Here is a 22,092-nt window from a genome sequence, read left to right on the forward strand (position 1 = left end):
TTTATATGCCAAATGGAAGGAATTTAGTGTTCAATTGCTGTAAATTAAAGTCCATTTAAATCAGCTTTCTAGTGGGATCCTGTGAACGCGCTGGTTTAGAACGTTCACATTGCGGTAGATTTGTGCCTCAAATGCCCAGAAAAATACTGCGGGATATAATGGGCCCAAAATTAGCTACTCGCAACATTAAACTTTGTATAAAGGGATCTTAAGAAGCCCTTTTTAATGTAAAAATAAACAGCCTACCTTCTGTTGTCTGCTCTATGCGACCCTGACGGCTGCCGGTGGTCGCGGGTTTAGACATTGATTTTTAAACTACTATAACTATTATACAAGGCCTTTAAAACTAATAATAGCTTTTGCGACGGGGTCTTCCAGCGATTTTTCGTTAATAATTAACTAGGCTGAACATCCTCGATTGGAACAGCCTAGAGAAAATCGCGTTTTAAACCCGCCCCCCCCAAAATCGCGCACACTGGCTGGGACAGATTTTCAGCGACGCTTCAGGTAGGCTTTGCAACATACCTACTAGGTTGCATGGAGTGAGGATTGATATAGCAGATGGATATAAATACAAAGAGAGAGCAAAGTCATAGCCCTGTCCCACGGTGTGAGTTCATTCCAAGAGCTCTCCCGAGTTAAAAAAAAAACAAACTCGAGAATGAATGTAGCGGGTACGTCAGAGCTCGGGGATGTCTCTTAGCGACTCGTAACGCTAACGGCAGGTACTCAGGAAGACTTGCTAATGGCAGGTAAGCACGGGAAGACTCGTGAAGATTTTTCAACACGTTGAAAAATGTCCATGAGAGCCCCGAGTACCAACGAGTGGCCATTACCGTAAATCTCTGCGCTCTATTCAGGGCAAACTCGTGAGAGCTCTCGGAATGAACTCGTACCGCGGGACAGGGCTTTTAGATGTTCCCTTGAATTTCAAGTTCAAGTTCAAGTTTAAGTTTACATTTATAGTCACAAGCACAAGGTACAGTGAAATTTGGGTTGCCATACAGCCATATGAATTATAAATAACAATTGATGTTCCTGAGTCTCCATTGCAAGACCACCATTGTGCATCTTGTATTTTAGTGATTCAGACATTTCTTTATGTGCACACATCAAATTACTTTCTGGATGTAACCCCTCTACTTCCAGTCTGAAGAAGGGTTCCGATCAGAAACGTCACATGTTCAATGTCTCCAGAGATGCTGCCTGACCCGCTGAGTTACTCCAGCACAGTGTTTATCTTCGATACAAACCAGCATCTGCAGTTCTTTCCCACACATGGTGTCTGATTACAGTGAGAGGTTATATACCGAATCAGGCTTTCTGAACCCTATCAGAATCAGAATCAGAATCAGAATCACACTTTATTCACCAAGTATGTTTTGCAACATATGAGGAATTTCATTGGCAAGGTCAGTCATACAATTAAAAGCAACAGATCACTCAAAAAAACTAATTTTAACATGAACATCCACCACAGTGACTCCTACACATTCCTCACTGTAATGGATGGCAAAATAAAGTTCAAGTCTCTTCCTTTTGTTCTTCCTCGGTCGTGGGCCTCGAGCCCCCGTTGACGGGATGATCTTGATTCCCGTAGCTGGTGGTGTTCGGGCCCTCCGCGTCGAGGCGATCAGCTCCTGCATCGGGGGGTTTGTCAGCTCCCCCGCGCCGGGCGGTCGAACCTTCCGCGACGTTGGAGCTCCCGACTAGCTTCACCCGAGACAGCGAGCCCTTGATGGTGATTCCGCGGTGGGAGCGATCCCAGGCAAGGGATCAGCTCCGATGTTAAGTACGCGCCCCGCGGTGGGGCTCACGACAGTCCAAGGAGGCTTCCAGCTCCACCGATGGTAGGCCGCAGAGCCCGGAGAATGTGATCCGAAAATTGATCACATCTCCGGGAAGGTAAGAGCTTGAAAAAAAGTTTTCCACATAAAACAAACCGAAGAACATTAAAACAAACTTTTAACGCACTAAAAAAATAACAAAAAGAAAGAAAATATAAACAGGCAGCCATCTCCCCGGCGCCCCTGATGGTCATAAAGTTGAAATCCAAGGCAGCTTGTTGTTTTTGTGCCCGTATATTCCAAAGTAATTAGTTCACTAGTTACCAGTCAAAATTGCATAATAACCAATCTGGCACGCAAAATGCAAATAGTATATACAAATTCATCACTTGCTTTATATTGAATTTGTGTTATGGAAACATGTGTTATAGCAGAACTACTTGTGTTGTATGTAGGAAGGAACTGCAGATGCTGGAAGAGAGACACATAATGCTGGAGTAACTCAGCGGGACCGGCAGCATATCAGGAGAGAAGGAATGGGTGATGTTTCGGGTCAAGACCCTTCAGATGCTGCCCATCCCGCAGAGTTACTCCAGCATTACTCAGTTACTCCAGCAATACTCCGAGTTACTCAGTCTGAAGAAGGGTCTCAACCCGAAACATCACCTATTCCTTCTCTCCAGTGTCGCTGAGTTACTGCTGCATATTGTGTCTACCTGTGTTGTATTCAGTTTTTGTGAACCTGCTGTAGGAAAGATGCATTAAGCTGGAAAGATTTTCAGCAATGTTGCCAGGACTCAAGAGACTAAGCTATTGGGAGAGGTTGGGTAGGCTGGAGCTTTTTCCTTGAACTGTTGAAGACTGTGGGGGTGATCTTATAGATTTGTATCTTATATAGGGGTGATCCTATGAGGGGCACAGATAGAGTGAACGCACACGGTCTCTTCCCTCAGGTTGGGGATTCAAGAATAGAAGGGATGAGCAATTGAAGAGGGTGGTTGATGTATGGAACAAGCTGCCGGAAGTGGTAGTTGAGGCAAGTACTATCGCAACATTTAAGAAACGTTTAGACAGATACATGGATAGGACAGGTTTAGAGGGATATGGGCCAAATGCGTGCACGCAACAAAAGCTTTTCACTGTACCACAGTACACGTGACAATAAACTGAACTGAACTGAGATGTTATTAATGTTGATGGGACATATTGGCCGGTGTGAACAGATTAGGCCGAAGGGCATGTTCTACGCTATAAGACTCTATGACTCTCTGACTAATAACTGATCACCTCTACCACATTACTTCACTCCACTATGATAATTGCCCTTATTCCATCTTTTTGGTCCTCCTTTGATTCCTATTACATCTTTTCCCCTTCACCTTAAACCTATGTGATGTGAGATAAAATGTGTAATGCTAATTCACAAGTTAGATCCTTGGATCTCAGGTGCCACTGAAGTTTGCAGTGGTGGGCTGATGAATTTGATATCCCTAAGTGTATTTTAAGAATCTCTAATGTTGCAACCACATGTACCTTAACCATCTTGCACTCATATCCCAAAAAATCAGATGCACATTGATCTTACATCCAACATGCACATTCAGATGCACGTTGACCTTACATTCTCCCCAAATCCCTTGATTCCATTAGCCCTAAGAGCTATATCTAACTCACTATTGATGTATTCAAGAGAGAGTTAGATGTGGAAGGTAGTACATCCATGGATAACAAGGGAAATCAGGGATAGTATCAAAGCGAAGGATGATGCGTAAAAATTAGCCAGAAAAAGCAGCATACCGGAGGACTGGGAGAAATTCAAAGACCAGCAGAGGAGGACAAAGGGCTTAATTAGGAAAGGGAAAATAGATTATGAAAGAAAACTGGCAGGGAACATAAAAAAACTGACTGCAAAAGTTTTTATAGATATGTGAAAAGAAAGAGATTAGTTAAAACAAATGTAGGTCCCTTGCAGTCAGAAACAGGTGAGTTGATCATGGGGAACAAGGATATGGCGGACGAATTGAATAACTACTTTGGTTCCATCTTCACTAAGGAAGACATAAATAATCTGCCGGAAATAGCAGGGGTCAAAGGAGTTGGAGGAATTGAGTGAAATCCAGGTTAGCCGGGAAGTGGTGTTGGGTAAATTGAATGGATTAAAGGCCGATAAATCCCCAGGGCCAGATAGGCTGCATCCCAGAGTACTTAAGGAAGTAGCTCCAGTGCTGGGACCCCAGCTATTTACAATATATATTAATGATCTGGATGAGGGAATTGAAGGCAATATCTCCAAGTTTGCGGATGACACTAAGCTGGGGGGCAGTGTTAGCTGTGAGGAGGATGCTAGGAGACTGCAAGGTGACTTGGATAGGCTGGGTGAGTGGGCAAATGTTTGGCAGATGCAGTATAATGTGGATAAATGTGAGGTTATCCATTTTGGTGGCAAAAACGGGAAAGCAGACTATTATCTAAATGGTGGCCGATTGGGAAAGGGGGAGATGCAGCGAGACCTGGGTGTCATGGTACACCAGTCATTGAAGGTAGGCATGCAGGTGCAGCAGGCAGTAAAGAAAGCGAATGGTATGTTAGCTTTCATTGCAAAAGGATTTGAGTATAGGAGCAGGGAGGTTCTACTGCAGTTGTACAGGGTCTTGGTGAGACCACACCTGGAGTATTGCGTACAGTTTTGGTCTCCAAATCTGAGGAAGGACATTATTGCCATAGAGGGAGTGCAGAGACGGTTCACCAGACTGATTCCTGGGATGTCAGGACTGTCTTATGAAGAAAGACTGGATAGACTTGGTTTATACTCTCTAGAATTTAGGAGATTGAGAGGGGATCTTAAAGAAACTTACAAAATTCTTAAGGGGTTGGACAGGCTAGATGCAGGAAGATTGCTCCCAATGTTAGGGAAGTCCTGGACAACGGGTCATAGCTTAAGGATAAGGGGGAAATCCTTTAAAACCGAGATGAGAAGAACTTTTTTCACACAGAGAGTGGTGAATCTCTGGAACTCTCTGCCACAGAGGGTAGTTGAGGCCAGTTCATTGGCTATATTTAAGAGGGAGTTAGATGTGGCCCTTGTGGCTAAGGGGATCAGGGGGTATGGAGAGAAGGCAGGTACGGGATACTGAGTTGGATGATCAGCCATGATCATATTGAATGGCGGTGCAGGCTCGAAGGGCCGAATGGCCTACTCCTGCACCTAATTTCTATGTTTCTATGTTTCTATGTTTGGAACGGGGTATGATTTTGGATGATCAGCCATGATCACATTGAATGGCGGTGCTGGCTCAAAGGGCCGAATGGCCTACTCCTGCACCTATTTTCTATGTTTCCTTGTTTCTATGTTTACATACACTTTTTCTTCTTCTTCTTGGGTATGGCGTGCACAGCCTAAAGATGTAGGTCAGCTTGTTCTATTCGATCTATTTGTTTGTGCTTAGCAAGACATGCAGGTTGAGTTAAATAACTTTTATTGACAAATAAAAACGGTAATTAAACTCGGTGATACGCGTGCCTGACTGTTGCTGAGAGGAGCGCTGACGACCAAATATAGCGAGCAAGATAGTCCACTCCTGCTAAATCCAATGGGCTGACGTGTAGTACTCAACGGAGCGGAACGTCGGTCATATTTCGGCCATTTCAGTAACCGGACCCAACTTTGGTTATCCCCCTCGCAGTGCAATCAACGTTGCGGGGGAACAGTTTGTGTTAATAAATTATAATTCTGAAAATGAGGAGAAGATTTATACCAAATAACTTTTTTTTTCCGAGGATGTTTCCGTAACCGGCTTTCGTCTCCGCGCTAGTATCTTTGCTCCGCTACGGGATCTTTGGTGCGGCGACGGAAGCCGGTTACGGAAATGGGGCCGAAATTACCCGTGAATCTGCCCATCACCGTACTACGTCTTTTTCGTCGAGTGATCCATCTTGCTCGCTATAGGGTCTTTGCTGACGACTGACTGGAATGCCCGCGAACGAACCACCGCGGTCACGTGATCGAGCCAACCAATGACGAGGGTTTGAACTTCCCCAAACCACCACTATGTGCCGCTACACTGCATTATATTTACCAGGCTATAGTATATATATATTTTTTTTGTTTGGAAGCAATTGTACAAAAATAAAACAGTTGGCATATAAAATTATACAGTTAATGTACAGCTTCAATTTTAACTTTTTAACTTGGAAATAAAGGAAAAGAAAAGAAAAAGAACAACATAGAGAAAAAGTGAGAGGTGCAAAGATAGGACCCCTAGTCTACCAAAGTAGTGTAGCCAAAGAGTGGATGAAAGAAAGGAAGAAAAAAAAGAAGGAAAAAAAAGAAAAAGAGATTAAAAAAGTGGTGATATACCTGCCTCACGTCCCCCCCACCCACCTCACCCAACCCATAGTTGGATTTAAATTCAAAGTTGTGTTGCGCCATACTATCCTTGTAAGAATTCAGTGAAGGGTGACCATGTCTTGAAAAATTGATCTGGTTTTTCTAATATTTTCCAGATGTAGCGTCACGGACATGTTTGTAATCCACATCTGAACAGTAGGGACTGACGTGTGTTTCCAAAATTTAAGTATTAATTTTTTCGCCGTTATCAGGCCACAATTAAGGAAATGTCTCTTGAAATAATGTTAGCTCAGAACAGGCTTCTGACGTACCTAAAGTGATCAGTTCAATTTTACAGGATTCAATTTTTCGGGGTGCAATTTTATTTTAAGTATTTTAGAAGGCTATAGTATTTTGGTAGAAAACTTGGTATAGAATCTGAAAGTGTTCACCAAGTTCTTTTAATTTTCTTTTGTCTTAGATTTTAGAAATTGGAAATCTAATTTCTATTCCTAATCCCTCATTTCCCCTCTGGTATTTGACCGATCATAGTCCAGTTCTGATACTTGGAGGGATTTCTAATCGCAAGGTTATTCTTTTCACCACCAATGAATTTGACGATTTTTCAATTTTGGAGGTAATTTGCAATTTTATTTAAAATGCTTTGAATTCAAGTATTTAAGCACATTTGTAATTGCTGTATTTGTGTGACACTTTTCCTCACCTCAGGGTATCTAAAACCATTTAGCAATAAAAGATATTCCACTGAAGTGAAGTTTACAATCATTTGAGAGCTTGAGAATTTGAGAAGCCAGAGGGTAATGGTGGATGGCTGTTTATCGGTTTGGAGGCAGGTGACTAGTGGGGTGCCTCAGGGATCTGTGTTGGGTCCTTTGTTGTTTGTCATGTACATCAATGATCTGGATGAAGGTGTGGTAAATTGGATTAGTAAGTATGCAGATGATACCAAGATAGGGGGTGTTGTGGATAATGAAGAGGATTTCCAAAGTCTACAGAGTGATTTAGGCCATTTGGAAAAATGGGCTGAAAGATGGCAGATGGAGTTTAATGCTGATAAATGTGAGGTGCTACACCTTGGCAGGACAAATCAAAATAGGACGTACATGGTAAATGGTAGGGAATTGAAGAATACAATTGAACAGAGGGATCTGGGTATAACCGTGCATAGTTCCTTGAAGGTGGAATCTCATATAGATAGGGTGGTAAAGAAAGCTTTTGGTGTGCTAGCCTTTATAAATCAGAGCATTGAGTATAGAAGCTGGGATGTAATGTTAAAATTGTACAAGGCATTGGTGAGACCAAATCTGGAGTATGGTGTACAATTTTGGTCGCCCAATTATAGGAAGGATGTCAACAAAATAGAGAGAGTACAGAGGAGATTTACTAGAATGTTGCCTGGGTTTCAACAACTAAGTTACAGAGATAGGTTGAATAAGTTAGGTCTTTATTCTCTGGAGCGCAGAAGGTTAAGGGGGGACTTGATAGAGGTCTTTAAAATGATGAGAGGGATAGACAGAGTTGATGTGGACAAGCTTTTCCCTTTGAGAATAGGGAAGATTCAAACAAGAGGAAATGACTTCAGAATTAAGGGACAGAAGTTTAGGGGTAATATGAGGGGGAACTTCTTTACTCAGAGAGTGGTAGCGGTGTGGAATGAGCTTCCAGTGGAAGTGGTGGAGGCAGGTTCATTGGTATAATTTAAAAATAAATTGGATAGGCATATGGATGAGAAGGGAATGGAGGGTTATGGTATGAGTGCACGCAGGTGGGACTAAGGGGAAAAAAAAATTTGTTCGGCACAGACTTGTAGGGCCGAGATGGCCTGTTTCCGTGCTGTAATTGTTATATGGTTATATGGTTATACAACATGACCTAACAGAGATCTTAAGGATGTAAATAGAGTAGTTGCTTAGATATTTGATTGCGTAATGCTTTTGGTATTATGAGTTGTCTCCCATCATTTTGGAACTTTATCCAGACTCCCTGAGATAGGTCACCATTGTGCCCTGACACAACATCTAAGGACAAGATGCCATTTCCCATTCTATAAGAGCATTGCAGAGGGACTAGGACCATAGTCCTATGGGTACCTGTCATTTTCACACTGTAAACTCCATGGTCTTACATAAGGGCCTGTCCCACTGTACGAGGTAATTCAGGAGTTCTCCCAAGTTTTCCCTGATTCGAACTCGGAGAATTACAGTAATAGCCGCTCGTAGGTCTCGGGGCTCTCGTGGACATTTTTCAACATGTTGAAAAATCCTCATGAGGTTACCACGTTTCCCGAGTACCTGCCGTTAGCGTTACGAGCTGCTAAGAGACGTCCCGAGCTCCGACATACCCGCTACGTACATTTTACGTACTTACCACGAGTTTGACTTTTAAAACTCGGGAGAGCTCTTGAATTTCCTCGTACGGTGGGACAGGCCCTTAAGTCTGTGAGACAAGAGATACAGTTATGTGAATTACTTGCGTTTATCCTTGATGCATCAAAAACTTCCCTCTTGGCTCTCTGCCACTTCACATTTGACATTTAAGGGTTTTATCATTGCCTTTGTTCCAGTCAACATCATGTCAGGTCACTATTGACTGGAAACGTAAATAGACATATGATTCCAAGAATAAATTGGAGGGCGGTCACGGTGGCGCAGCGGTAGAGTTTCTGTCTTACAGCGCTTGCAGCACCGGAGACCCGGGTTCGATCCCGACTATGGGTGCTGTCTGTACAGAGTTTGTATGTTCTCCCCGTGACCTGCATGTGTTTTCTCTGAGATCTTCAGTTTCCTCCCATACTGCAAAGACGCACAGGTTTGTAGGTTAATTGCCTTGGTATACGTGTAAAATTATCCCTAGTGTGTGTAGGATGGTGTTAATGTGCGGGGATCGCTGGTTGGTGCGGATTTGGTGGGCCTGTTTCCGCATTGTATCTCTAAACTAAAAATCTAAACTCTAAACTGTATCTTTAACGGCAACACTTGTAATCCATCAGTTTTTACTCTTCCAAAATTGGAATTTCACTTCCAATTTCTATTGCTACTTCCATCTCTTCTTTCTCACTTTGAAGAATGAAACAAATACTGAATTTATGAAAAAGAAATTCACGATTACTTTCCATTCTGTTCTCCTTTCAGCTGAATATTGACAGTTGTTGGATTGGCTCCCTTAGTTGTCCACAAGGTTTATTCTCTGCTACAGTATATGATGCCATTGCTACTGAAAGTATGCTGTTTATACGCCAGAATCAACTGATGTATTATTTTAAAGGGAATTTAACCTTACTCCGCTCAACAGAAAGAGGATCAGGTACTGTCAGTTCATTTTCAAGCTTGTAGGAAGAAACTACAAATACTGATTTAAACTGAAGATTGACACAAAATGCTCAATGGGACAGGCAGCATCTCTGGAGAGAAGGCATGGGTGACGTTTCGGGTCAAGACTGAGGATGTGTCTCGATCCGAAACGTCATCCATTCCTTCTATTCAGAGATACTGCCGGGTCCGCTCAGTTACTTCAGCATTTTGTGTCTATCTTATTCAAGCTTGCTTCACTATTAATATTACATGGGGGGAGAATATAAAAGTATAACAGGAACAGGGTTACACTGATACAATAGATTTTTATGTATTTATATCACTGATGTATTTATTTCACTGATGTTTTCAAAAGGTTTGAGCTTAGTAAAGGGCATGTCCCACTTTCACGACCTAATTCTCAACCTTTTTTACTTGTGGACATTTTTCATCAGGCTAGAAAAACTGCCCCGACCTACTTGATGCCACGAGTACCTACGACTAGCATCATGCCGTGCTATGACCTACCTACGACCTCCTACGACCTTGTGACGACCATGCTGCGAGTATGAGTCAAGGGCAAACTTGGCAGAGGTCATGAATTATGTCGTGAAAGTGGGACAGGCCCTTGACAAATGGAAATTCACTCTTTATGTTTCACGCCATCTTCAAACACGCCTGTTTCATTACTTTATCGTGGACGAAATCAGGAAGGATGTTGACCCCTTAAGATGTATTGACATTGTGCGATTAGGAAATTGTACATATAGTGCTAGCACTTTCAATGCCTCCTTACCTTGTGTTTATACCACATTATGGTGGGGACTTGTTGATTGTATTGTTAATAGCTTTAATCTTGCCTGAAGAAAATATTGGAATTTTATCAATGAGTTCAGATTCAGATTCAGATTCAGATTCAATTTTAGTTGTCATTGTCAGTGTACAGTACAGAGACAACGAAATGCATTTAGCATCTCCCTTGAAGAGCGACATAGCAAACGATTTGGATAAAAAATAGTAAGTGTCCGGGGGGGGGAGGGGGGGGGGGGGGGTGGTGATTGGCAGTCACCGAGGTACGTTGTTGAGTAGAGTGACAGCCGCCGGAAAGAAGCTGTTCCTCGACCTGCTGGTTCGGCAACGGAGAGACCTGTAGCACCTCCCGGATGGTAGGAGGGTAAACAGTCCATGGTTGGGGTGAGAGCAGTCCTTGGCGATGCTGAGTGCCCTCCGCAGACAGCGCTTGCTTTGGACAGTTCCACTAGCTTCATATCTAACAGCTAGACATTCTTGAAGAATGTTCTTCATGGCATCTATAAAGCTAAAAACAGCCACCCTCATATTTCAATAACAATCCTCCTGAAGAAGGGTCTCGCCCCTAAACGCCGCCCATTCCTTCTCTCCAGAGATGCTGCCTGACTCGCTGAGTTACTCCAGCATTTTGTGATAATCCTCCTGGAAATTGTATTTGCTGCTTCAAACTTTGCTCGGACTGGCACTATTGTTATTGGTATTGTTTATTATTGTCACATGTACCGAAATACAGTGAGGAATCATTGTGTGTTGTCCAGGACCACCTTCTTTTCGTGTCCATCTTGTTACAAATGTTGACCTCTTTGTCATCGTCCGTCCTGAAAAGGATGCAAACTTCCGGCGACAATCAGTGGAAACCATCACTTGTCGCAATAGATGATGGTAGTAGCAGAATTAGCTCAGGATACTTCCAGTTTCCAGCCCCGCGACATGGATGCTTCTGCAATGGGGCCGTTATCCAGGATGATCGTGCCCTATCATATCAAGTAGAAAACGAGATGAGTTGTTTGGCCTGCCCTGTGCTTGAAACTGAAATGGCGATGGAAATGAAATGAAATGAAAATGAGATGAGTTGTTTGGCCTGGCCTGTGCTTGAAACTGAACTGGCAATGGAAATGAAAATGAAAATAAATCAAAATAGAGTGCAGCAAACAGTGCTAAAGCTACAGAGAAAGTGCAGATTAAAAAATGCAAGGCCCATAACAAGGTGGAGTGGAAGAACGGGAATTCATCCTTAGCACATGAGAGTTCCGTCCATGAGTTTGCTATACCAAGCTGTGATGCATCTGGACAGAATAGGTGCTTCTGCAGAAATTGGTGCGAGCCATTGGAGACACATACAGGGACTTCTTCCCTTCCATATTGAAATCGGATATCTAGAAAAGCACAAAGATTAAAAATCATGATGATACATAGTTAAAATTACTGAAAATTAATGAGCTCTGTCATCAAAATACGTGCTGCTAAAACATTGGCATTTTGATAGTTGCAAATAAGGTAATCTGTTGCTGAATAATTTTGAATGCTAAAAACTAATGACAACATTTGAATGGGATGGAAAACATAAGGGACAAGGATTAGAGTCTCAATATGCTTGTATACTGAATCGAACATATGTGCAAAGTACCTACACATAATGCATTTTATTTTCTCGATAGCTGTTGATTTGTTCTGGCCTTTTCCCACTCTTAGTTCCCTCCCCTCTAGTTTCACTCTGAAGAGAGGTCCTGACTCGAAACGTCGCCCATCCTTTTTCTCCAGAGATGCTGCCTGACCCGCTGAGTTACTCCCGCACTTTGTGTCTATCTTCATTATAAATTATGAGATGGAACAAGAGGTTTTGATGAGGAATATTGTGGAAAACAAAAGCAATCAATTTTGAAAGTAATGTTACAGATACCTGGAGCAAAACACAAAGTATTGGATAACTCGTTGTTTAAGAAGGAACTGCACATGGTGGAAAATCAAAGGTAGACAAAAATGCTGGAGAAACTCAGCAGGTGAGGCAGCATCTATGGAGCAACAATACTGACCCACTGAGTTATTGGATAATTATTGGATAACTCAGTGAGCCAGGCAACATCTCTGGAGGACATTTATAGATGACGTTTCGGGCAGGGTCCATTCTTCAGATTAGATAGAATTAGATAGAATTTATTTGCCACACAACCAGGGTCGGTGGAATTTGGGTTGCCAGCAGCGATACAATAATAAAGAACACACAACCACAATAAAAATGTAACACAAACATCCACCACAGCATTCATCACTGTGGTGGAAGGCACAAAATTTGGCCAGTCCTCCTTCATTTCCCCCCCCGTGGACAGGACCAGAGTCCAGAGTCAGTCCAGGATCGGCTCTTCCTCACTTGAGACCGCGGCTTTAAGTTGGTGTAGGCCGCAGGCCGGCGGTCGAGGTTTAAAGTCTCCGCCGCAGCCAGAAGCACCGTAGACTGCAGGGCCGGCGGTCGAAGCTCGTTTACTGCCTCGATTACTGCCTGTTTTTAATCAATTCGACCCATGTGAATTGTGTAATCAATTGAATTTTATCCAATTAACCTTACGGATAATTGGATATATCCTTATGTGGTTTCGCTAAAAACCTCGGAATTTCCTGGTTTGTGTGGCCGTTTCCATAGTACAGGTCCATTTAGCCTTAAAATCTCTGAGGGAGCCTAAATTTGGTTCTGAGCTTAGAATGCATATCGGGTCTCTCTGAAGTGATATTTGTTTTTCTGTTTTGCAGACAACTGGATTCGTTTGTTGTTCAATGTTTGCGTGGAAAGATTAGTTCCAGTATTTCTTGTACAGAATGATGAAGAAAAACTGTTTGTTATTGGAGGGGGCAAGCATAAAGCACTGACCTTCATTCTCACGATCAGAGGTTTGACAATGTTATGAAAATACAAGAGTTCTGCACAGTATTTAAAACTTTACTATTACAAATTTGAGCATTCCGCTATGAAAGTCCATTAAATTAAATATGTGTAAGAAACAACTGCAGGTGTTGCTTTACACCAAAGATAGACACAAAATGCAGGAGTTAAAGGCCTGTCCCACTTTCACGACCTAATTCATGGCCTTTTTTACTCGTGGACATTTTTCATCAGGCTGGAAAAACGCCCCGACCAACTTGATGCCACGAGTGCCTACGACTAGCATTACGGCCTGCTACGACCTACCTACGACCTCGTGACGACCATGCTGCGAGTATGAGTCAAGGGCAACTCAGCAGAGTTCGTGAATTAGGTTGTGAAAGTGGGACAGGGGCTTAACTCAGTGGGACGGACACAAAATGCTGGGGTTATCGGTAAGAAAGGCCTCTACCCAAAACGTCATCCATTCCTTCTCTCCAGAGATGCTGTTTGTCCCGCTGAGTTACTCCAGCATTTTGTGTCTACCTTCCATGAAATTAGATAATTTGGAAAGCTTTATTTCTCATGGTTCATACGTAGTAGGAACAAAAATAGTTCAATGGATCCAAAAATTATTTCAAGGGTTTTGATAGAAAATGAAAGGCAATGAATATGGTTTAAATGGTTTCTTGAAACATAGAAACGTAGATAGAAACATAGAAAATAGGTGCAGGAGGAGGCCATTCGGCCTTTCGAGCCAACACCGCCATTCATTGTGATCATGGCTGATCGTCCCAAATCAATAACCTGTGCCTGCCTTCTCCCCATATCCCTTGATTCCACCAGCCCCTAGAGCTCGACCTAACTCTCTCTTAAATCCATCCAGTGATTTGGCCTTGAAGATTGAGGTGGGATAGCTTGAACCTTCTTTAAGCCAATTGGAATAATTTTCAACGCTAAAAACTAATGACAACATTTGTATGGGATGGAAAACATAAGGGACAAGGATTGGAATCTCAATCATGCTTGTATACTGAATCGAACATATGTGCAATATGTGTACCTACACATAATGCATTTTATTTTCCTGTTATCATTAAAGGCAACTGTGCTTGAAAAAAGAAAGGATTCCCACTTGATTTAGCCTTGATGGAACTAAAATACTGTAGATAACAACTGCTATTGTCTCTTAACAGCACTTTATAATAGTCTTCAAATTGTTCCAGAAGAAAAGAAAAATCATATGAGCAACATTGCTTTAACAAAATTAGGGCATAGCAAAATCATGTCTGCAATCAAACTCCACCTTAAGTCTGAAGAAGGGTCTCGACCCAAAACGTCGCCTATTTCATTCGCTCCATAGATGCTGCCTTACCCGCTGAGTTTCTCCAGCTGCCTACCTTAAGAACAAATTATTCTGTTGGAAGTAGAGCCAAAATAACATAATTCATCCAGCTTTTTTGTTCTTTGTATTGTATTGTTTGTCTTTTGTGGATATCTAATTACCTTTCATAAGTTACTATTATATCTATGTCCATCATCTTTAGTGGACTTTATCTTGCACTAAACATTATTCCCTTTTATCCTGTATCTGTCCACCGTGGAATGCATGATGGTTTTCACGTATAGTCTTTAAGCTGACAGGATAGCACGCAACAAAACAGTTTTAATAATATTAAAAGCTTTCCTAACAAAATTTACTAAACTAAACTAAATTTGCTAAACTAATTTACTTTACTAACAACCTTCAAAAGCTTTACTAACGCTATAAAATAAACTAAACTAAAGTGAACTGAACTAAACTGTTTCAAAACTTAATAACCACATAAGGTTTTCCTTTCGACTTTTGCTCTTTTGTCCAATCACCTGTGCCACCTTAAGCCAAATGATATTTTTAGGCTTTACTTACATCCAATAATTTGAGATGCTATCAAATCTCCTCTGCTCAGTTTAGAACCCAATCATCTCTAGTTACTGACATAAGTGCAATCCCTGTGCGCTATAAATTGTGTCTTACAAATTTGATTGAGTTTTTCGAAGAGGTGATATAGAAGTTTGACAAGGGCAAGACGGTCCATGTTGTCTACATGGACTTTAACAAGGCTGGTGACAAGGATCTGTAGGTTAGGCTCGTCTGGATTGAAGATGAGCTAACCTATTGGATACAAAATTAGAGATAGGCCCAAAAAGCCAGAGTAACTTAGTGGGACAGGCAGTATCTCCAGAGATGCTGCCTGTCTAAAATCTACAAAATTAGATTAGTGGAAGGAGTAAGAGGGTGGTCGTGGAGGCCTTCGAGCAGCAATGTGCTGCAGGGATCAATGTTGGGTTCACTGTTGCTTAATGCAGTATTAACTATTTGGACGACATGGTTAGTAAGTTTGAGGTTTAAGAGGAGAGGTTTAAGAGGAGAGGAGGAATTTTTTTGAAGACAAAAAGAGCAACATTTTCATACAGTGTGTTGCATTTTGGGAAGTCTAATATGGGCAGGATCCACACAATTAATGGTAGGGGTCTGGGGCGTGTTATAGAGCAGAAGGATCTAGGAGTGCAGGTACATAGTTCCTTGAAGGTAGTGTCGCAGGTAGGTAAGGTGCCCAAAAAGGCTTTTGGCACATTGGTGTTCATCAGCCAGTGTATTGAGTAAAAGAGTTGGGTGGTCCTGTTGTAGTTATTTGGTAAGATGTTGGTGAAGCCGCATTCAGTACATTGCGTTCAGTTGTGGGCACTCACTGTGTTATAGGAAAGATGTTGTCAAGCTGCAAATGGTATAGAGACGATTCACAAGGCTGTTGCCAGGACTCAAGGGTCTGAGCTATAGGGAGAGGTTGAGTAGGCTGGGACTCTATTCCTTGGAGCACAGGAGGATGAGGGGTGATCTTATAAAAGTGTATAAAATCACGAGAGGAATAGATCGGGTAGATACACAGAGTCTCTTGCCCAGAGTAGGGGAATCAAGGACCAGAGGACATAGGTTTAAAGTGAAGGGGAAAAGATTTAACAGGAATCTGAGGGGTACCTTTTCACACAAAGGGTGGTGGTTGTATGGAATGAGCTACCAGAGGAAGTAGTTGAGGCTGGGACTATCCCAATGTTTAAGAACAAATTAGACAGGTACATGGGTAGTTCAGGTTTAGAGGGATATGTGCTAAACACAAGCAGGTGGGACTAGAGAAGTTGGGACATGTGGGCAAGTTTGGCTAAAGGTCCGGTTTCCACGCTGGATGACTCTCTGACTATGACTCTATGAGTGTGGTGAGCCTTATGGGCCAAACATAGCCAAATTGGGCTGGCTCAGATCGACTTATTGATCGGCATGGATGAGTTTAACCAAAAAGACCAATTTTAGTGCTGCAGAACTTTGTGACTCAAGCTTCATAGAAGAGATGGAGGAGTGGAAAGATTAGAAAGGGAATTCAAGTCTTTGGTGTGTAGACACAGGGAACTGCAGATGTTGGAATCTTGCATATAAAGTAATGGAGTAACTCAGCTGATCAGACAGCATCTCTGGAGGACATGCTTTTCCATGTTGCCTTTCCCGCTGAGTTACTAAAGTCCTTAGAATCTAGGTGATGAAAGACATAGATGCAATTGATATAATAAATGGAGTTCCAAATCAAAACTTGAATGACTGGGGAATTACAAGAATGCTTGCAGAGGTTTTAACAATAAGGAAGCGAAAAGAAAGTAAGTTAGTAAAGAAAGTAAGGTAGTAAAGAAAGCAAACTCAATGCTAGAATTTATTTCGAGAGGACTTGTATACAGAAACAGAAATGTAATACTAAGGAGCTGGTCAGGCTGCATTTGGAAAAATGTGAGCAATTTTGGGCACCATATCTGAGGAAGTATTGTATTGTATTGTATTGTATTCAAATTTATTGTCATTGTCTCAATTTGAGACAACGAAATGAATTTCCCTTACAGGCAGTATCATAAAAAAAATAAAATAATAATAAATAAATAATAAAACATATTAAAAATAAAATTGAAATTGAATTTAAAAAAAGCACAAACACCGAAAGTCCACGACACAACATAATATAAATGGCACCAAGGTGAGGATGGCACCATAATCCAGCCAGCCTCCCCTCCGTGTTCATCCGTGGTCGGGGCCTTCCGAGCACCCGCAGTCGCCGCACCGGGCGGCACGATGTTCAGGCCCTCACGCCGGGCTGGTGGAACGCCAACGCCGAAACCCGACGGTGAGCATCCTCCTCCTCAAGATGTGCTAGCTCTGGAGAGGGTCCAGAGGAGGTTTACAAGAAAGTGTAGGTAAACATATGATGAGCATTTGTCATCACTGGGCCTGTACTCGCTGGAGTTTAGAAGAATGAGGAGGGACCTTAGTGAAACTTGCAGAATAATGAAAGGCTTGGATAGTGGATGTGGAGAGGATATTTCCACTAGTGGGAGAGTCTAGGACTAGAGGGCTTCTTCTTCTTCTTTCATGTGGCGTTCACAGCCTAAAGTCGTAGGGCAACTTGTTCTATTTGATCTTCCGTTTGTGCACGTCGAGTTGATTGCATTAGTCGAAACAGGGCGGACCACGTGAAGGTTGCAACCTTCCACCCCGGACTAGAGGGCACAGCCTCAGAAGTAAAGGACGTTCTTTTAGGAAGGAGATGAGGAGAAATTTATTTAGTCAGAGGTTGGTGAACCTGTGGAATTCTTTGCCACAGAAGGCGGTGGAGGTCAAGACCATTTCCTATTTGCACTGTATATTGATTTTAGGAAAAACGGTACCACATACCGCTGTGATTGTTGACCATCTTACTCAGAGGCCCTCTCTGCTCATCAGGTGCCGTGGATTTTTTCCATTGATGAAAAATAAAAGAGTGATTAGTGTTTAAATCATTTTGAGATTCTCTCACCTGTCAATCACGCCATGAAGGCCACGCCCCTTCTGGTGGGAGGGACTATAAAACCTGGACATGTGGGCGTGGCTCAGTCTCTGCAAGAATTGGGAGAGAGAGGTCACGACTCTCTGTCTTTAGTGGCCTTGCACCCTCGTTGAAATGGTATGAAACTGCACTTGAATTTGGTGGCCTTGCACCCTGCTTGAAATGGTAGGAAACTGCACTCGAATTTGGTGGCCTTGTGGACTGCTTGAAATGGTAGGAAATTGCACTCGAATTTGGTGGCCTTGCACCCTGCTTGAAGTGATATGACACTGCACTCGAATTTGGTGGCCTTGCACCCTGCTTGAAGTGGAATGAAACTGCACTTGAATTGGTGGCCTATTTCAAGGAATAGCCGTGAGTCAACTTCCATCCGACCAGCCGTGAGTGAGTTAGGTGCCAGCACACCAAGCTTGAGTGACTGAGCTGCCAGCCCAATAATTCATTCGGCCCACAATGTCAATACAAGCCCACTGTAAACCAATCCCTTCAGCCCACAACACCCATACTAGCGCTCCAGAAAGCTCCCCCCTGCCCCCCCCACTGATCACCAATTATAGAATTGGTGGTGGAATATTGTTTTGGGGGATCAGCCCTCCCATATAAAGCTGGGACCCAACGGGTCCCACTTAGTCTAGTGAGAATATAAAAATATGGAGCTGAGCAAACAAACTACTCGGTGGTTAGCAATCATGAGATATAATGTACTCGGCAGGTTTTGGATGAACTGGATCTATATTAAAGAAGCTATCAGGAAATATTAGAGGTTGTTGAGTCTCGAGTTACAAAGATCTTTGACCATGACAGTTTATGTTCTCCAAAATTTAGTTATAACCATGTAATAATCTTTTATAGATGTTTCATTCATTTGGTAATCCTGATTGTGAATTGCTAACCCATTTAATCTATGCTTTTTTGTTTAGATGGAAAAGTGTATTTTAAATCATTGCTGGACGCTAATGGCCAAACAGTATGTGGCGTAATACAAAGTAAGATACTGGAAGTGAATATATTATATTATATAATCTATATACTTTTAAAACTGTGTGTGTGTGTGTGTGTTTTCCCCCGATTTTGAATACATTTCTTCACTTAAAAGAAAAAAATCACCGCTTGCCAGCTGCTGACGTCACAATGCCCACGTACCCACCAATCAAGCCCACCTGCCTCCTGGCCCCGCCCTCCCCCACCACTGTGGATGAATGCAGCTGCTGTCAACGCACATGCGCAGTTTTCCACGAGGTATGTTACTCCACCCACCTCCCCGTTCTTCAAAAGGCATAGCAAGAACGAGAATGTTCTGCAGCAAAGATCCTAGAGCTGCGCTCAGCTATATGATCTTTGTTCTGCAGATCGCTCACGCGCTGAACGAGATTCTCCTCACGGTCGGCGCAGCTCGTGAAGCCCCGCCCCTCCCATCCCCTGCGTGCTCATTCCAGCTGTGGGTTTCCAGAGAGTCAGAAGCCGCTTCTGTCTCCACATTTCGCAGTGCACTCACTCACCCGGCTCCTCTCCACCCCCCCCCCCCCCCCCCTTCTCACCTCCTCCCCCCTCTCCTCCCCTCCCTCTCTCCCCCTCTCCTCTCTACCCGTTACAGGGGATGACCTCCTCTCCGGGGAGGCCCCCCTCCCGGCCCGGCTCTGTCACGCTGGTGGGTGCGCTTTCCTTGCGGAAGCCACGATCGGCTGGTCCGCCCGCTGCTTTTCACCGTCCTCCGATCGCTCCGTGCCTCGCTTGGGCTGCCGACCTGCCCCCCTCGTCTCTCTCACCCCCATATATCTCTCTCTCTCTCTCTCTCTCGCTCTCTCTCGCTCCCTCTCTCTCTCTCCCCCCCTCTCTCTCTCTCTCTCTCTCTCTCTCTCTCTCCCCCCTCTCCCCCCCCCCCTCTCTCCCCCCCCCCCCTCCCCCCCCCCCCCCCTCCCCCCTCCCCCCCTCTCTCAACCCCCCTCCCCCCTCCCCCCCTCTCCCCCCCTCTCCCCCCCCTCCCCCCCCCCCCCTCCTCTCCCCCCCTCCCCCCCCCCCCCCCCCCCCCCCCCCCTCTCCCCCCCCCCCCCTCCCCCCCCCCCCCCCCCTCCCCCCCCCCCCCCCCCCCTCCCCCCTCCCCCCCCCCCCCCCCCCCCCCCCCCCCCCCCCTCCCCCCCTCCCCCTTCCCCCTTTCCTTTCCCCCCCTCTCCTCCCCCCCCCTCCTCCTCTCTCTCCCCCCCCCCTCTCCCCCCCCTCCTCAAAGGGGTAGTTAGTGTGTGTGTGGGGGTGGTTAGTGTGTGTGGCGCCGCATGCAACCCGCGCCCCCCCCCCCCCCCCCCCCGCAAATGCGCGTTGGGGGAACAGACCCTGCACTTTGTCTAGTAAACTATAGGTTTTCATAGCTCTGTTTGCATTATCATCCAGTCAATCATGAGTGACACTTAAACTAAAGGCTTTAGAATGATCATAAATGCATTGAAATCAAACATGAACTATAGAAAATCATGCACCCTGTCCACATTTCCACCACATCTAACGCTCAATTTTATTTTCAAGTTTTTTTCTTTTTAAAGAATTAACTTAACTTTATAAAGATTGGAGGAACAGCATCTCCTATTTTGCTTGTGCAGCTTACAACCCACTGGTATGAATATTGAGTTCTCTAACTTCAACCCCTCCATCGCTCCCTCACCCAAGTTGCACCAGCTTCTCGTTCTCAGCTTGCAAACAGCTAACAAAGGCCTGTTTCATTAATTTGTTCTATATCTCTCTACATCACTGTCTATATCCCTCGTTTCCCTTTCCCCTGATGAATCTGAAGATGGGTCTCGACCCGAAAATTGACCCATTCATTCTCTCCAGAGATGTTGCCTGTCCCACTGAGTTATTCCAGCATTTTGTGTCTACCTTCTTTATAACAATTCATTATGGGCAAGAAATGTCATGCTGCTTGCCGTTTGGACATATGGACAGTGAAAATATGTTGCCCTCATTGTTTCATACCTAGATGAGGTTGGATGACTCAACTTACCATCAGGCAGTAATTTGAAAATCCCCTACTAAATTTTAAGATGTCGTTTCAATCAGAAGCAATGCAGGCCACTCATTTAGAAAATGTCTGTTCAATTGAAATTGTAAATTATTAAAGGAGGGTAATCACTCGTATTTTTTATGGGGAGTTATTTGCAAATCAACTCGAAAGCTTTCAGGGGTCAAAAGGGTATTGCGGCATCTTCACTCACGGGCCTTGCTAAAGATAGCAAGGAACCGAGTGGTGGCGCCATCGAGCATGGCAGCCTAGCCAGCAGCTATCTGTCCTTTCATCCTTTTTGTTATTTTTAGCCTGTCTAAAAGTTTGTTTTTGGAGGTCTTTTAGTCTTTTTTATGGATCTGGATTGGCGTCATTTAGTGCTTTGGGTTTGCCCCACAAATCAAAATGGCTGATCATTTACTTCAGTATCCTTTTCTCACCACCACCCAATGTCCCATGATCCCAGACCTTTAAACTTCGGACATGAGTTGTGAAGATGATAAATTTAAATTTCAAATGACATATCCTACCATATGTTCTATCAGCCACCTCCACCGCCTCCCCTCCATTTCAAATGAATACCCTTCCTTGGTGAGTACCTTAAGATTCCCTGAGATAAAGGAGGTGCAGTGCCCTCCAAAGACCCATCATTTATCTATTTGTATCCGTACTCCACATTTGAGATTTGTAATAGAAAATAAATGACGTGGTTAAAGTGCATATTGTCAGATTTTATTAAAGGGTATTTTTATACATTTTGGTTTCACCATGTAGAAATTACAGCTATGTTTATACATAGTCCCCCCATTTCAGGGCACCATAATGTTTGGGACACATGGCTTCACAGGTGTTTGTAATTGCTCAGATGTGTTCAATTGCCTCCTTAATGCAGGTATAAGAGAGCTCTCAGCACCTAGTCTTTCCATCACCTTTGGAAACTTTTATTGCTGTTTATCAACAGGAGGACCAAAGTTGTGCCAATGAAAGTCAAACAATCCATTATGAGACTGAGAAACAAGAATAAAACTGTTAAAAACATCAGCCAAACCTTCGGCTTAGCAAAATCAACTGTTTGGAACATCATTAAGAAGAAAGAGAGCACTGGTGAGC

General features: G+C 43.5%; 1 protein-coding gene across 1 annotated transcript in view; it reads left to right on the plus strand.

The window, feature by feature from the left end:
* Positions 1 to 22,092, plus strand: part of LOC129714265 (cation channel sperm-associated auxiliary subunit gamma-like) — a 68,643-nt gene that overhangs the window by 29,326 nt on the left and 17,225 nt on the right. The window contains exons 6-9 of the mRNA XM_055663814.1: positions 6,596 to 6,751; positions 9,267 to 9,438; positions 12,981 to 13,118; positions 18,911 to 18,976. Of these exons, the coding sequence (XP_055519789.1) occupies positions 6,596 to 6,751; positions 9,267 to 9,438; positions 12,981 to 13,118; positions 18,911 to 18,976 (532 nt within the window). The remainder of the gene's footprint in view (positions 1 to 6,595; positions 6,752 to 9,266; positions 9,439 to 12,980; positions 13,119 to 18,910; positions 18,977 to 22,092) is intronic.

This window comes from Leucoraja erinacea, chromosome 38 (assembly GCF_028641065.1).
Source record: "Leucoraja erinacea ecotype New England chromosome 38, Leri_hhj_1, whole genome shotgun sequence".
Lineage (NCBI taxonomy): Eukaryota > Metazoa > Chordata > Chondrichthyes > Rajiformes > Rajidae > Leucoraja > Leucoraja erinaceus.